Source organism: Dromiciops gliroides, chromosome 3 (assembly GCF_019393635.1).
Source record: "Dromiciops gliroides isolate mDroGli1 chromosome 3, mDroGli1.pri, whole genome shotgun sequence".
In the NCBI taxonomy this organism is placed as follows: domain Eukaryota; kingdom Metazoa; phylum Chordata; class Mammalia; order Microbiotheria; family Microbiotheriidae; genus Dromiciops; species Dromiciops gliroides.
In genome coordinates this window covers 339189090-339205984 of record NC_057863.1, presented here as the reverse complement: position 1 = coordinate 339205984, position 16895 = coordinate 339189090, and the positions used below count along the sequence as shown (strand labels likewise).

Here is a 16895-nt window from a genome sequence, read left to right as displayed (position 1 = left end):
CCTGTCTTTTAAAGGAAGCCTTTCTCAGCCCCTCTTAATTCTAGTGCCTTCCCCCAATTATTTCCCATTTATCCTGTATATAGCTTACTTTGTAATATATCTTTTTTTTTGGTGAGGCAATTGGGGTTAAGTGACTTGCTCAGGGTCACACAGCTAGTAAGTGTGTAAAGTGTCTGAGGCCGGATTTGAACTCAGGTCCTCCTGAATCCAAGGCCAGTGCTCTATCTACTGCGCCACCTAGCTGCCCCTGTAATATATCAATGTTTTTTCCCCCATTCGATTCTAAGGTCTTTGAGGATGGGGGTTATCTTTTGCCCATTTTTGGTTTTTTTGTTTGTTTGTTTTTTAGTGAGGCAATTGGGGTTAAATGACTTGCCCAGGGTCACACAGTTAATAAGTGTCAAGTGTCTGAGGCCGGATTTGAACTCAGGTACTCCTGACTCCAGGGCCCATGCTTTATCCACTGCGCCACCTAGCCGCCCCTCTTTTGCCCATTTTTGTATCCCCAGTGTGCACAGTGCCTGGAAAATAGTATGCGTTTAATAAATGCTTATTGATGGGGGAAAAGGACCTCCTGGAAGCAAAATAGACTTTCAATGGTCAGCTGTAAGCTGAGTTGTGGAAACTATGGGAGACAATACCATCATGTTCCTGATCTCCAAGACTAGAATTCTAGAGACTGTCGAGGACCTTTTTTGGGGTAAGATCACTCCCCCCTTGTTATCTTACTCCCAAGCTGAAAAGCACATTTATTTTTGTATATTTCCTGGTATATTCTAGCCTGGAGAATTTCTCTCATTTCTGCTTCTTTGCCTGGATGAATGGATCTACTCTATCTGTGACAGTCTCTTGTGTAAAATGTGGTGGGGAGGGGCCGAGATAGTGAGTGTAAAGCAAACTGGGGATGCAGGCATGACCCTTTCCCCATTCTCCTCTGCAAAGCAGGTCACCCCTCCAATCTACCCCGGCCACCGGGTCATGCAACGTAATCAGACAACCCATATACACATCTTAACATTCTCATTGCTCTTTCCCCATGAATGGTGAAAAAAATGTCCTGCTCCCCTCTCTCCAATTAGCCCAGGTGCAATTCTCCTCTTGAAGTAGCTGGAGTAATGGCCATCAAAGGCAGCTAAGGGCAAAGGGGCCTTAGATCCACCAGAGAGGAGTAGCCTCCTTCTGGAAGCTCTGAAGCAATAAGAGCAATGAGCCACTAAGAAAAGACCAGAGGAGTTGGTGTCAAACATCTGTGTTCCACCCCAAACAGATTAAATGTTCACTGGGAAATGTTTAATAAAATAAAAACAGCAGAGATGTTAATTTGGGATTTTCTAAGTCAATATTCGGCCTGCAGGGATCCCAGTTCTATCTGGCATCACTGTCTTAGGTTATAGCAAGTCCCCTGTAACCACCAAGGGATGTGGGGAGGGAAGAATAACAAGTATTGAGTAGTAGTTTTAGGGAAATAAGTCCCTAAGATTAACTTTTGTTCTGGATTGATGAATCAAAAAGTTCACTTTTACCTTATCTGGAGTTGTATAACAGTTTTATCACTGTGTAGAATTTCCTTATTCAAGAATCCTATTGGGCAGCTAGGTGGCGCAGTGGATAAAGCACTGGCCCTGGATTCAAGAGGACCTGAGTTCAAGTCTGACCTCAGACACTTACTAGTTGTGTGACCCAGGGCAAGTCACTTAACCCTCATTGCCCCACCAAAAGAAAAAAAAGAGTCCTATCAATGTTACTTCAAAATTTGGGAGAGGTCATGTGGAAGAAATGTCCAAGAGCATGAGGAGACTGCCAGTTTAGTCCTTTCTCCTTTTAAACTAGAAAAATGCTTGTATTAAGATCATACTAAGTTGGGGCAGCTAGGTGGCACAGTGGATAAAGGACTGGCCCTGGATTCAGCAGTACCCGAGTTCAAATCCAGCCTCAGACACTTGACACTTACTAGCTGTGAGACCCTAGGCAAGTCACTTAACCCTCATTGCCCCACCAAAAAAAAAAAAGCCAATAAAAATTTTTTTTGGCAGACTTGTACCTACAACTTAGAGTAACACTTTTTTTTTTTTCACTCTCAACAGAAATAGGTTAGGCAAGATCAGGAACCAACTTTAGAAGGAAGATGAATTTGATTTTTGACATGGGTTTGAATGTCTATGTGGAAATGTCAAACAAGCAGCTGGAGTTTTAAGACAAGAACCTTAGACAGAAGTCAAGCCTGGGGCTATCAATGAACCCAGAGATTATGGATAAAGCTGCTGAAGCAAGAGATGGATGTTTTAAGTCGCTTATGTTCTAGCCAATCTAATATGACATCCAGATGGCATCCTTTTGTCTACATTATGGCCTAAACCGGGAAACCTGCCCATTCTTAGGCAAGCTCTGCTCCTGATCAGCCCCTTATTGGTAAAGATGAGAGAGAACAGGAAGAATTTCATTTCCTTAGTTTATTAAAGGTGACACTGGACTGTTAGGCTGTGTAAGAAGTACAATACAGCAAGAGAAAATCCAGCTCAGAATACAATGTACTTTCTGACATACAGACAGACCATCTCTATATACACTCAACACTGTAATCACATTATTACAACAGGTTCTAAGACCTTGGTGGAGAACTTCAAGAACAGCCTCACCGGTGCAGATTATTTCCTTTCCGCCCCTCTGCCATGTCTTGAATCTTGCCCCCACCTTCCTAAGCAGCTGCCTTTTCCTTCACTTAAAGAAAATTTGTACTTAGTTCCACCCACTCCATACAGGAGAAGAAACTTTCTTCAGTGCCACCCACAAATTAAATCAGTGCATAGAGACATCCCTCCTCATACACAACACTGGCTTTTCAGATACTGAAGAGTTGGAAAAGTGCTTTCAAAACATTCCCATTTTCCTCCACCCCCACACATACAACATCCTTCTCCCTCTTTATGCCCTCCCTGCTCCTCATCCTCCCCCCTGCCCCCCCAAAAAGAAAACAGATTCAGAACCAGGGCCCTTTGGATGGTGATAGGGATTTGACAGTCACTGAACCAGATTATCAACCTGAAATGAGGTGAAGGAAAATGAAAGGACCAGAAAACTGCCAGAATGCCCAGCCGGGCTGTGGAGATCGCAGCAGCGTTTCCCATTGTAAACCTTAGCTCATGGCAAACTGGCGGGGCAGCGAGACAGTGAGTGTTTCCCTCAGCATCGGGACGGAGATTAAGGAAGTTTGGCCCGGTGGCCTAAGTCCAAACTGGAGGCAGAGGTCACCCCCATTCCAAACCAGCAGCTGGGGTCCCATCACCACAGATTTTCAAGGCTCGTCTCCAGGTTCTGGGAATTGGCAAATGCGCTTCCAAGCCTAAAGGTGGAGAGACCATGGGCAAGGCTGGACGATTAAGCTTTCCGGAGACTCAAGCCGCAGTGACCAGAGGCTGGCACTAGGGTCTTTACAGTCACACTGAGGATCCTCTGGAGGAATTGTACTACTTACCTACCTTGCTATGGCCATGCTCTGATCATGCCTTTTCTTCCACTGAGACTCATTTCTATTGTGCTTAAGCCTCGTCCATTCTATCGGCCTCCACTGACCACATACAACTTTCAGTTCCCCTTCCTGAGGCAGTACATAGGCAAGACTGCCCACGTTAGACACACACAACAGCAGGAAGACCAGAACATGCAGACAAAAGTGCCCAACAGTAGTCCTATAAAGCAGTGGTCCTCAAAGTCTGGGGCTATTGACTTTACTTGTGGTGGACAAAGACACAGACAACAGGAAAGTGACCAAACCCCACCCCCCCACAAATGCCCTACACATTTCCAACCAAGTACGTAAAATGAAAAAAATAATTTAAAATGAAAAGGACAATTGGATACCTAAGTGTCACCAGGCTAGATGGAAGGTTTTGAAGTGCATAATTGGCAACAGTTGACTTGTATCTAGGGAGAGGAGGCACAGAAGTCACTTGCTCACAGGGACCCAGCCATGTACAGCGACAGTGAGGCTATGCCTCCCCTAGGAGAGAGTACCTACCACAAAATGAATGACAACAGAGACTGGGCACCGAGGGTGGCACTGGCTTCACTACTGGACACAAAGAGGGAGGAGAGCTGGGCTTTGCTTTTACCCACGGCCATCAATGGCCAGAGGCTTCATCAGTGGGATAACCCTTAAGCAAGGCAGCAGGATTTCTGCCCTCAATTTACGGTGATATTAGGGAACCTGCCTGAGCACCAAAGTGCCCCCCTGTACCAAGATGCTGAAGTGACTATGTGTTAGATTTTTAACATGCAACCAGCGCTGGCTGACAGAGCAAGAGAGGCGTGCCTCAATCCCACCTCGAGGAAGAATCCCCTTTAAAGCCAGCAGCAAGCTGCTGTCTGTTACACCTGCTTTGGTTGGACGGCTACAGAGGCCTCTGTCAGAGTGCTGGTCTGTTCCTCTCCCTTGTGCCAACCTCGCCTCAGGACAGGCTCTGTGGATGTTTTGTTTGCCTGGGAAGTCACAGTATGCCCATGTAGTGTGCCCAGGATGCTATTTCTGCTTTATGCTGCTCCTCCTCAGGGTTTAGTCAAACTCAATTCCAGAGGGGAAGGGAGGGGAACCCACTTCCTGTTTTAGCAGGAAAGAAGAAGCAAGTAGGTTCTGCTAGGGACTTGGGAGAACCTTGGTTCAGGAGGGCTACTACCAACAGGAAGAGTGGGATGAATACTGAGGACACGAGGCAGTAACCAGGAAAGACAGGCTGGCCCTGAAGGATCAGACAGACGGTGGCAAAGGAAGTCAGGTCCAGCAGTCCTTGACCACTGTCAGTCCTGGTAGAAATTTTGGGCTCCCAACAAATCCTCTTCCATAGCAGACGGGACAGCAAGGAGCCCAGTCACCTGGCACATAACCAGGCAAGGTGCCTAGATGAGGGGCTCATATTAGTTATAAAAAATAAAATAAAAACCCCCAGGACGGCAGCTGGGTTGGGGAGGGGGCAGGTCCACAGGACGGCTCAGTTTTGAGTGTCTTGTGACACACCATTCTTCAGGTGGCCTCCAGGGCCACGGCCTCGGCCGGCTCCTCCTCGTAATCAGACACACAGGACTCCAAACTCTGCTTGGCCAGCAACTCTCTCCGGGCCTGCAGCCGTGTGCACTTAGGGCAGCTTCCAGACTTGAAGCAGGCTTTGTGGTAACAAGCTTTACACTCTACACAGGAGTGGGGGCAGGGGTAGTGAGAGGAATGAGAGAAACAAAGAGAACAAGTCTCTGTTATGCCAGGCTTGGATGAATGACTACTCCCCTACAGTGAAGGGTAGGACTACCAGAATAACACAGGTAGCTGGTCATTAAAACAAAAACAAAAACAAACAAAAACACATTTGAAATTCCAGAGCTGGGAGAGACCTCTGAGATCTCCTAGTTCACTCCTTTATTTTAGATTAACAAAATGGAGGCCTCCAAAGTTAACAGACTTGGTTCAAGTCACTGGGTAGCCAGTAAGACAGCCAGGACTAGAACCCAGACCTCCTTCTCCCCACTCTTAACCTTTTCAGGATTCCAACTGAAAAGACAGCACAAGACGGGTTACCTTTGCTCTCTCCCCTTTCCCTTTGGCCTCACCTTCACAGGTCCGGCACTTATGAAGTTCAAATGGAAAAATTATATCATCTTCATTCTGACAGAACTCACAGATAAAGCCCTTGGCTTGGCAGAGCTGGGAAAGAAAACAGACAGGAAAGGGATGAAAGGCAGAATACCAGGGGCCAGCATAAAGGGGCATCACACTGGAGGGTAGTGTGAACAGGGAGTCGGGACAAACAGTGCCCAGGTTGGAGAGTCTGTGTGTGTTCTCCCTGTGTCCATGAGATCTGACTCATTTGCTTCCTTCCATGTACTACAAACTCTAGAGCTCCGGAGGGGAAGAAGAGGACAGAGCTAAGCCTAGCAATGTGGTCAAGAATGTTGTGCAGGAGCTTTGGAGGTCAAGGCCAAGAGCAAGCCTGGATTCCCAATGCCTGCCCTTGGCCACAGACTAATTCTCAATGAGGGGAAAGAAGAGAAGGATCAGTGAGCAACCTTCCTGGTGTCTGAGGCATCTTAAAAACAGTGCTGCAGTTTGGGTCATCATGTGAAAACAAAATGTTCCAAGTACACAATAAGTATTAAATACAAAGGGAGAGGTCATCTCTCCACCACAGAAGTGGGAACTTTTGCCATCCTTCTAACCCCAAACAAGATTTTCTGCCCTTTCCCTTGCTCCAAGCTCCTCTACAGGGGAGACCCTAAGAACGAAAAATGGGAAATGTCTGAGTACTGAAGTAAGGGATCTCTGGATTTCAGGCACTGCAGACAATAAGACTTTTGCTAGGTGACCCGAGGGCACTGCTAGGACTGAAGTCTTCTGGGACTTACTCCTCCATGTAAGAGAAGGCTTCCCTTCTTGTTCTCGACATCTCTTCAAGAATAATCTAGTACAAAGCACTCCTGTGCTATTTCCTTCACTATTTACTCAGAACTTAACTCCTATCAACCAAATCAATCACATGAATCAAAAAGCAAGAAGTTCCCACCATGCAATGCTGCACATGCGCAGCGCCTGCCCTGGCGAGCTCCGCAAGCTGAGGAGCCAGTTCCCCCTTCTTGGTGGCAGTCAAGTCATTGAGGGAGTACAGGTGGAGATCTTCTGTCAAGTGGCCGGGCACTGTGTCAAAGGCATCCAGGAGGCTGTGAGGACACAGGAGGGAGACACAGTGGGGATAAGACTGTAGAAGCCCTCCACATCAGACCACAGTGCAGGCAGCCACAGAACCTTGGGCCCCAGCCAGAGCATACTCTTACTATGCCCACCTGCTCTAGACCAAACCACTCCCCCAACCCTGACAGTGAGTAGGCTCCTGAAAGTGACCCTTTCCAACTAAATGGGAGACAGAGGAGAGCCCCCTCCCTACTTCCAGTCACCACCCCCAAAGTCTCTTCCATGAGATGAAGGTGACCAAAGCACGGTTGGGGAGGGAGTTTTCATGTTGCCATTTTTAGATCTCCCAAGAGCCAGTGGTCTGGGCTTTACTGGGCAAGGCTTGGAAATAGAGAAAGCATAGAACGCAGTGGTTCTCCAAGAGTGGTCCACAGATCCCCCCTGAGGGGTCTGATGGGGAAGGGAACAGGGTTATGAGGCCAAAACTATTTTTCTAGTAATAGTAAGATATTTGCCAATTAAAAAATTGCTCTTTTCTAACTGTCTATCTGTGTAAGGTTGGATCTTCTCCATATATTTCAGTCAAAACCTCACAACAAATTGAATGCTGAAGCGGATATGAGAATCTAGCTGTTTTCTATCAAGCCAGACATCAAATAGATTTGTATTACTATGTAAAACAAGGCCACTCTTCTCACTAAATGCTGTTTCAGAAAACAGTTCTTTTTCACAAAAATGTTATTGCTGTTAAGATGTAATGGATTTGGGGGCAGCTAGATGGCGCAGTGGATAGAGCACTGGCCCTGGAGTCAGGAGTACCTGAGTTCATATCCGGCCTCAGACACTTAACACTTACTAGCTGTGTGACCCTGGACAAGTCACTTAACCCCAATTGCCTCACTAAAAAAAAAAGATGTAATGGATTTTAAAATAAATTGAAATTTTAATAATCTGTTGGTTTTCATTTTTAATACAGTAAATATCAGTAGAGTTAACCCATGTAAACAACAACTCTTTGGAGCCCTCAATAATTTTTAGGTATGTGGAAGAAGTCCTGACACCCAAAAGTTTGAGAGTGGCTCCTCGAAAGGGATCCCAGGTTTCTAGAGCCCACATGAGACTCACTCTTTTGCTAGCCGGCACGTCTTGAACATGTTCTTCATGTGGTACAGCTGGATCCGCAACAGCTGAGCAAAGAGATGTGAGGGAGGGGGAAGAGAACAAGGGGGGAAAAAGGAGGTTAGGGCTTCAGAAGAGGCTTACTCCTTGGCATCTGAGAAGCCTACCTATCCATGAACCTGTACTGGAAGACTCCTCAGAATACCAGAGGCCATGAATTTAAGAAGACCTGGTACACCTCCTCCCAGGGCAGTCCAGGGATGACAGACCTGAAGAAGCAGGGCTCTCCAGATTCTCTGGATGGTCTGCTCAAATTCATAACACTGATGGCTGAGCTGAGAAAAGAACTCAGGGCAGCTAGATGGCACAGTGGATAAAGCACCAGCCCTGGATTCAGGAGTACCTGAGTTCAAATCCAGCCTCAGACACTTGACACTTACTAGCTGTGTGACCCTGGGCAAGTCACTTAACCCCCACTGCCCCACTAAAAAAAAAAAAAGCCCAGCCCCCAGACACTTAGTCTACCAGTAACAACACTTTTGAGTGATTTATGTCCATAGACTTATGACAGACCCCAGGGCATTAAATCTCCTTCCCTGGAGCAGACAGTCAGGGTCATTCTCAGGTTTGGGATTCTGCCTTAGGCTAAATATCTGAGAAGGGAGAAGAAAGGAGCCTAACTCGAAAGGCCAAGGCCAAGACAAAGAAAAGCAGGAAGATACGAGGAGGCTGCCTGGTGCACGAAGAAAGGAGGCAATGAGAAAGGAAAGAATCTATGATGGGATCTCTCCCCAGGGTCTTACCCGGACTTGATTAAGCAGCTTGACCTTCCTATAGAGGGCACTGTTGATGTCCTGCACATTGAAGAGCGGATCATTCCAAATCTTGGTAAGAAGGTCCTTGGAGAAGTTGCTGACGTAGTACTTGCTGAAGTCCCATTTGCGCAGGATGCGACTAGGGATGACCACCTGGGCATTCCCGTGGCAGCACTGGCAGAAGTACTTGCCCAGATATTCACAGTACCGAAGCCGCTTGATGTAGTCTGAGGAGCAGGAAGGCCAAGGGAGACAACAATAGTAAAGCTAGGGTCCTGTATTCAACTAAAGGTGGGGAACAGATGGTGTCTTTGGTGGGAGGGCGGGCACAGGAATAACAGAATCCCACCCTGAAGGCTGCTAAGGATCTAGTTTCCAGGGACCTGGCTGAAGCACGTAGCTTTCTCCACAATCAGCGACACAATCATAGACAACCAATGATATTCTCATGGCCTGTCAGGGCTCTCCCAGGTTCACCCCTTCCTGTCTCAGCCTTTTTCTCCTTCTTCTGGATACTGCCCATCATTCTTTTTTTCATCTCTCCTCTGACCTTCCCTCTTTGCCTCCCAAGTGTGGATCATGTAGGAAGCAGGATCCTCGGAGCAAGGTGGGAAGAAGGTACTCACCAGGGTCTGTTCTGATGCCACACCCTGCACAGCGGTAATTCTGCTTGGCCACAGCAATTTTTCTCCTGTGGGAAGAGGAGTGAGTCAAGGATCAGCAGACACTTGGCTAGTGTATCCTGAGTGCCTTCACATCAAGGGGCTTGGAGGCCCTACCAGTGGGCTTTCACTTCCCAAGAATAGATTACAAAGAGAAGAGAAATTGGCTTATTTGCAGGTTTGGCCGTCTAGCTTTTGTCACCCCAATACTGGCAGGACCTCATAAAGACCATAACTGACCCTGGGGGAAGAAGGCTGTAATTTAAGAAAGGATGCCTACAGAAGACGACCTTCATATCAGAATACAGGATCAAAAAGCAGGGAAAGAAGGGCATTAACAGAACAGAAGGAAACCACTCAATACCAAATACTGTACAAACATGGTTGAAACCACTCAAAACCACTGAAAAGAGGATCAAAGTCAAGGAATGCCAGCAGCTCATGATCTTGTTAAAAGAATAACTCTGGGTAGGGACCAGAGCTAGTGACTAGTGTCACTTATCAACCCCTTGAAAGAATAAGATTCAGGAAAAAAAAATTTTAAAAAAAAAGAAAGAAAGAATAAGATTCAGGAGCGGCCATAATCCTCTCCCACTTAAAGGGAATTAGATGAGGTGGTAGGGTACTATAGTTGATGGGTCCACATACTGAGAAGGGGAAAAAGAGATCACATTAGCACCTTATGAAACAAAGGTGGTCACTGATTGCTTACGTTGGGGCAGGATGGACGTTAAAGATTATCTGAGGACGGGGTGGGGCCCACTCCAGGTTCCCTCGAACTCTGATGCGCAGCTTGTAGATGTCAGCATGCTGCCCGTCATCTGGCGAGATGGGCAATGAATCGGGGATGGGCAGAAGCTGGAAGAGAGAGACAAGAGTGACCTGGAAGGCAGCAACACAGGAAATCCATCCCTCCCTTGTTGACCAACCAACAGGAATTTATTAAGCCCCTACCTACGACTTGTAAAATACTGTGCTAGGGAACACAATGACAGAAATGAAACTGACTCTGGTCTCCAGAAGCTCATGATCCATCCCATGTGTTTTGCCAGTGAACAAATTTGATGCCCAAAAGACCCCTCAGTGACATCAGGTAACCTTAGCTTTCTCTCTAAGCCAGTTCTGTCCTTGCCCCATCTTCCCTGGGCTCTGTCCTAGCCACTCTGTCTGAGCCAAGTACACTGGTTCTCAGGCACAATGTCACAACCATCTCCCAAGAACTCTTCTCTGCTATTAAAATCCTATCACTGGGGCAGCTAGGTGGCGCAGTGGATGGAGCACCGGCCCTGGAGTCAGGAGTGCCTGGGTTCAGGTCCAGCCTCAGACACTTAACACTTACTGGCTGTGTGACCTTAGGCGGGTCGCTTAACCCCAGTTGCCTCACTAAAAAAAAAAAAAAAAAAAAATCCTATCACTGTCCCCAAGAGGGAACCATGGCCCAAAAGGAGGCGAGCATGAGGGGCCAACCCAGAATTCCATGCCTGCTTTGGGGCCAGACCTAGCTTTAGTCTAGGATTAGGGTTTGTTGATCTTTTTATTATGACTGTCATTGCCAAAGGGGACTCCTTTGGTGGTCTGTTGAAATGTATGGCCTCCTCCTCAGAATAATGTTTTTAAATGCATAAAACATAAAAAATAAAAATTACAAAGAGAATCAATTTTGCTGAAATAGTTATCACAATATTTTAAAAGAAATTTACAGATACCAGGTTAAAACCCCCAGCTCTGGAGGATGTTGCACTCCCCTCAGGATGTAAGAGGGCATGGGGATGGGACTAGGACCCTGGATTTGCTAGGGAATGAACATGAAGCCTGAGACTGACCCCAAACTCGGCTGGCCTCTCTCTGAATGAATCTGACAAAATATCCTGCATCTTATTGACACTCTTCTTTTCTTCCTATGGATGAGAGGAGACTAGGATTAGGGTAGAGATTCACTGTGTGGAAAGCTGCCTAGCACCCCCAAAGCAAAACAGAAAGAGAAAAGTTCTATTCTGGGGTGAAGAGGCCAGTTGTGTACGCCGGTAAGCCTGCCCCTGGCTCCCTCATGCACAGTCAGGTGATGAAGTGACAGAGGCCAGTTCTGCTGCTTAGTCTAACGTGCAGCCTAGGAGTACCAAAGCAGTGGATACAGAAGCCAACCTTTTCCCCTATCAAGTGAGGGGAAAACCCTGGGCGGGACACATGCCTCGTCACTTGGAGGTCATGTGTGCTAAGGGCCTGGGAGGAGAACTGTCCTGTGAGGCGGCCTTGTGGAAAAGGCCCAATGTTGGATGGAAGAGGGTGAAAAGAATGGCATGGGGACCTTTACCTTCTGTGGGGCATCGTGCTCAGGAACCAACCACTCTAGCTCTGAGGCGGCTGGGAGCTGCATCCCCTCAAACTGCTTCAGAAGTCCCATGGCCACAGCCTCAGCTGATGTGGAATGCAGGAAACAGTGGGAGCTGGTGGTGAGAACAAGACAGGGGAAGAGATCTGATTTATGGTGCCCTGGCTTTGGGTTCAAGTCCCCAGCTCCCTTATCACATAACTGTTTACACTTAAGAAAGGCTACTCTCTCTTCAAGTATGTGTTGTACTGGGGCAGCTAGGTGACGCAGTGGATAGAGCACCAGCCCTGGATTCAGGAGGACCTGAGTTCAAATCTGTCCTCAGACACTTGACACTTACTAGCTGTGTGACCCTGGGCAAGTCACTTAACCCCAACTGCCTTACCCAAAGCAAAAAAAAAAAAATTTATTTTTTAATTAAAAAAAAAAGGAAGGGAGGGAAAAGGAGTATAATAAGCATTTATACAGTGCTTATTATGTACCAAGCACAATGCTAAACCCCCTACAAATAGTATCTCACTCGATCCTAGAGGACACCTGCCCTCCTTCTCTCCCTCCCACTGCCGGAATCCTCTCCCCACACCCCTGGACAGGTGACCTTGCAGCTGCTGCTCTAATGCCTCCACGCTCACCATCATCAGACATATTCATTTTTTTTTTTTTTTTAGTGAGGCAATTGGGGTTAAGTGACTTGCCCAGGGTCACACAGCTAGTAAGTGTTAAGTGTCTGAGGCCGGATTTGAACTCAGGTACTCCTGACTCCAGGGCCGGTGCTTTATCCATTGCGCCACCTAGCCACCCCACCATCATCAGACATAACTGGGCCGACCTGTGGTCTTAACCCTGGAGGCAGCCAAGGCCTTTTGTCCCCAATCCCCCAAGAGACCTGACAGTTTCTCCTCATGCCTTGGGGAAGGAGATTTTACCATGGAAACACTTACAAGGACTCTGAAGAAACGTGGGATCTGCTGCTGCAGCTTGTGCTCCTCCTGATGTCAGCATCTGAATGGAAACAAAAAAGAAGGTAAATGACCGTGAAGTAAACAATCATTCTATGCTACTGTCGGCGAGGCGCCCTGCAGGGGACCACTATGTGCTGACTTCTACGGAGGATGAGAAACAGGGTCACAGGGGGGGACAGGTTCGGTGACATTCTAGGCATAACCCAGAGTTCATCGGTCACAGGTGACACCCCCAGGTGAGAATTAGGCTGAGTCAGTGATACTACACGCAGCACCAAGGGTGACAGTGGTTATGGACTCATACAAACACATACAAAACTCTGGTAGGAAAAGACTAAGGAAGGAGATTAAGCTAAGGAAGCATTCTAACAGGGACAGTGTCACACCACTGCGGGGTCAAAAGCAACAAGAAACAACTAACCCCAACCAAACTCTCTTTGCCCCATCACTATTCTGGTACTGCCCCAATGAATACTGAAATGTCTCATCAGAGCCACACTTAAGAAAGGCTTCCTCTGGACTGTGAGGGAGTGTGTGTGTCTGAGTGTATCTGAGTATGTGTGTGTGTCTGTGAGTGCAAGTGCGTGTGCGTCTGTCTGTCTGTCTGTCTGTCTGTCTGTCTGTCTGTCTGTCTGTCTGTCTGTCTGTGTTCCTCAAAGATGAAAGGCTCTGCCAAACAGGCTTCACTGTCCAATGAAATAGGGAGCACAGACTAAGTTCAATAAATTCCCAAAGGAAAAAAAACTGAGTAGAACATAGTTCTAGAAGGAGATCAAGATATTTGGGAGTAAGTTTTGAGTATCCTCAACCACCCCATATATTTACTCTTGAGATCTGGAGAAGAGAAGGAGATCAAGCAAAGGATGCCCAGCAGCTCTGCCTAGGTTAGGAGGACCCAAATGCTCTCACTATTCTCATTCAGTCGTTCAAAAGTCAGCTCAAAACTTGCATCCCTGATGAACTTCATCCCAAACTCTGACTACTCCTCTGCTTTCTATTCATTTAGCACTTAGGTAACTTTATGAACTCAATGCCTACTGACATGGTGCCTAAATGTCTGTGTGTGTGCACGTATACTTGTTCAAGTTATGGATCTCTGGCAAGAGGTTCAAAGGAAGATGAACATTGGACAATGTGCCCTTCACTTATGTGAGCTAGATAATTTTTAATCAACTAATTTCCTGGCAAATTCACAGGATCAGAGGCTTCAGAGTAGGAAAAGACTTTAAGAGATGAAATAGTTCAATTTGGACATTTTACATTAAGAAAACAGAGCTGGGACTCAAATTCAAGCCCTCTGAACCCAAACCAGTGCTCCTTCCCCTACACATCAAATAGAGGGAAGCCCACAGAGAGTTGGCCAAGCTTTAGAGTTCTTAGGTCTCCAGGTGCTAAGAAAGGAAGGAAGGCAAGGTAGGTTGTTTCCCAGAAATGGAAGAGGCTGCTATATTTAAAAAAGAAAAAGAAAACCCTCAGGTAACTAGTTCTCTTCAAAGTAAGGACAGAATAAATAGGAAAGGCACCCAAAATGTCAAATGTCCTCAGTCACAAAATGCTACATCCGTCAAACTTTGCTGGCTCACCACGAGTGCTCCAAACCCTACTATGGGGGACTGTGATTCCTCCAGTACAAAGGTCTGGGCTCAGCATTCAAGCCCCTCCACGGTTTGGTCCAGATCTCCATTTCTAATAGATGGAAATTACATCATAAATCCCAAGTTCAGATCCTTCTCAAGCAATGAAAGTCAAGACCACTCAGGAACTTTGGGGATAACCATTTCCATCTCCTCTAGACCTCCTTACTCTTTTCTGCTAAGTCAGGTGGAATAAAGAAGAGAACCAAACAAAAGTCACAACTGCCTCTGATTCACAGAAGACAACTCCACAGAACAGACCACAACACTTATTAGCGTAGAAGAAGAGATATTTTTGATATGTAGCTTACTGAACTGGGAGACCCTGAGCAGGCTTTAAAAAAAAGAAAAAAGAAAAAAGTCCTCAAGGATTTGGGATTTTAATCCTAAAAGAAATCATAGAAAGAAATTTCCTTACTGAATAGTAAAGGGAACAAATGGAGCTAAGAGAGGATGGGAGGATGTAAGAAGGAACACGGTAAAGCATCTTAGCTGATCAGAAATGTCAGAAAGGCCAAATAAGGCCCGGTTCCTCATCAGACCAGACAGCTTAAACAAAGTGAAGGGACTAAGCTAGTGAAAGATTTTTGGTGCTAAAATGGCTTGAGATCTGTTAGATTCAGGTAAGTTAGTTCTATTCTACTACTCAAGAAAGACTAGATTAATTAAGTGGGGATAGGTAATAGTTAAGGATGAATGAGAAAGGTCCCTAAATTACTGTCTTTCTAGACTACTTCCAACTGCATATACCAATTTATAAAAGTGATCAGTAATATCACTTAATATGTATGCTTAGCTACTTAATAAAACATTTTGTTTTTAATTATAACTCTATGAAAGAATGTGTTCTACCTTGGAGCAGTTAGCTCCCATGAAGAGCTAGTGGTTTGGCCCACGAGGCTTCACAGTCTACCTGGTAAGAGCCAATCCTAAGGACAGGCAAACCATAGGCTTCTTGAATTCAGACTCTACAGACCTCCTGTCATACCACCTCGTTAAGATCTTTCCATCCAGACAGCACCAGTGGCTAAATTATCCTCTGACCTCTCATCTCTAACTTACCCACGATGTTCACCACTTATCTTGGAATTTTCAGAGCATGAAAGAATCAGAGAAGCACAAGCTGGGTGGCGGGGACTTCAGAGGCAGCAAGCTCAATAAGGCTTGCTTTATCTATGTGCTGGGTACTGTGGATGCAGGGAGCTCAGGAAGACTCATTCTATATAAGTGGCTTCCATTTTCAGGGTTCTGCCTATTCCCCAAGAAGCCCTGCCATGCTCTAGAACACTGACATTGAGCTACATTAATCACAGGGCACACACACGTGCTAGAGACATACATAAACACGCACAGAAAAGACTCTTTAACACAGGCTACCTGAAAACAATGAAGCCATGGACACTGACAGTCCGTTCTTTGACGTGTGAATCAGGTTAGACCCATCACTACCATCTGCGTAACAATGGTAACAAAATGGTGCACTTCAGTGCTCAGGTCATAGGAGGGAGAAGTAACAAGGTGGGGAAAAGACTGAAGCCCACTACCTCCTTCTGGGTGCCAGGATTTAATTCTTCCCTTTTACATCCCCAAATCAAACTCTAGCCTTCCTTAGGAAATCGGGGTCACGTCCAGAGAGCAGGTATCCACCAGAGCTTAAAGGCTATTTTTATTTCACCTCTCCCTAGAGCAAGGTAATAACCACTGCCCCACTTGGTCCACAAATGTTCAATCTTGTCAGTTGGAAAAACTGAGCCAGGCCAGGAACAGCCCCTGGGCAAAGGCTTCAGGTCAATTCAGCATTCATGAGAATGTTTCCCTTCAAGGTAAACATCTATCTTTCTATGGTTCTTAAGATTTGGTGTTAGCAGGCAGATTCAGGGTCATAAAACTACATTCATGTCTGCACAGTGAGAGAAAATACCATGTCAGAAAGTCACCTTTGGTGAGGGTTTCACTTCTTAGCAATGATGGCTCAGAAGATTTCTCCCTCCTAGTTTCATGGGCTTGAAGGAAAAATGAAAAGACCTTTGAGTGGCTCTCATGAAAAGAACTAAGAAGTGGCTTCTATGCTTCTATGTGTAGTAACTTCCAAGTTATCTAGATATTTTGAGCAATAAGTCAACTTCAAAGGAAGCAAAGATCCAGTTACTTTATCTGGAAATCTGCATAAGCACATGAGTTCCATCCACTGATATGAATAGGAACCCAGAGTCTCTGAAAATGATAGGTCTGCACCAGGAAGCAAGCTACTGTGGATAATTATAGACATAAATAGTTTCTTATAAGGGATGTGTTTCATTTTAAAGTAAGTGCCTACCTAAGGTAGGTTGCTGAGGCTCCTATCCAAGCCTGAGGGAAGAAAACAGTGGAAATGTGTGTGTTACAGTGTGACATCTCTTACCTTGGATCTCAAATTCATCAACTTCATCAGTTGAGCCAGAGTCAGAAAGTCGTGCTGAATCACGTGAGCTGAACTGCGAGCCACTGGAAGTGACCAGAAAGCCTGTTTTCAAGAGAAAGCAGTTAATTGCCATGGGCCATCAGCAAGGGATGGAGGTAAGGCTTTGAGGCCCTAAGTGATAGGACACAATAGGAACTCAAAAGGAGGTATCAAGTGAAACCCTAACTGGTAAAACAGGGTAAAAAAATGAAAACATTTTACTGGTCTATCATCTCAGAATTCATCTTGTAAACAGAATGTAAAGTT

The 16895-nt window shown here is 46.0% G+C and overlaps 1 protein-coding gene across 6 annotated transcripts in view; it reads right to left on the bottom strand.

Annotated features, from left to right (window-relative positions):
• Window positions 1-2446: 2446 nt before the first annotated feature.
• Window positions 2447-16895, bottom strand: part of RUBCN (rubicon autophagy regulator) — a 74136-nt gene continuing 59687 nt past the window's right edge. For 4 of the 6 annotated variants that reach the window (XM_043996370.1, XM_043996371.1, XM_043996367.1 and 1 more), the window contains 12 exons: window positions 16590-16691; window positions 16126-16191; window positions 15566-15640; window positions 12534-12594; window positions 11575-11707; window positions 9976-10121; window positions 9228-9292; window positions 8590-8828; window positions 7793-7854; window positions 6543-6696; window positions 5593-5686; window positions 2447-5178 (listed from right to left, as the gene is read on the bottom strand). In XM_043996370.1, the coding sequence (XP_043852305.1) occupies window positions 5015-5178; window positions 5593-5686; window positions 6543-6696; window positions 7793-7854; window positions 8590-8828; window positions 9228-9292; window positions 9976-10121; window positions 11575-11707; window positions 12534-12594; window positions 15566-15640; window positions 16126-16191; window positions 16590-16691 (1361 nt within the window). In that variant the 3' untranslated portion in view covers window positions 2447-5014. The remainder of the gene's footprint in view (window positions 5179-5592; window positions 5687-6542; window positions 6697-7792; window positions 7855-8589; window positions 8829-9227; window positions 9293-9975; window positions 10122-11574; window positions 11708-12533; window positions 12595-15565; window positions 15641-16125; window positions 16192-16589; window positions 16692-16895) is intronic. The other 2 variants (XM_043996368.1, XM_043996369.1) reach the window with 2 other exon arrangements.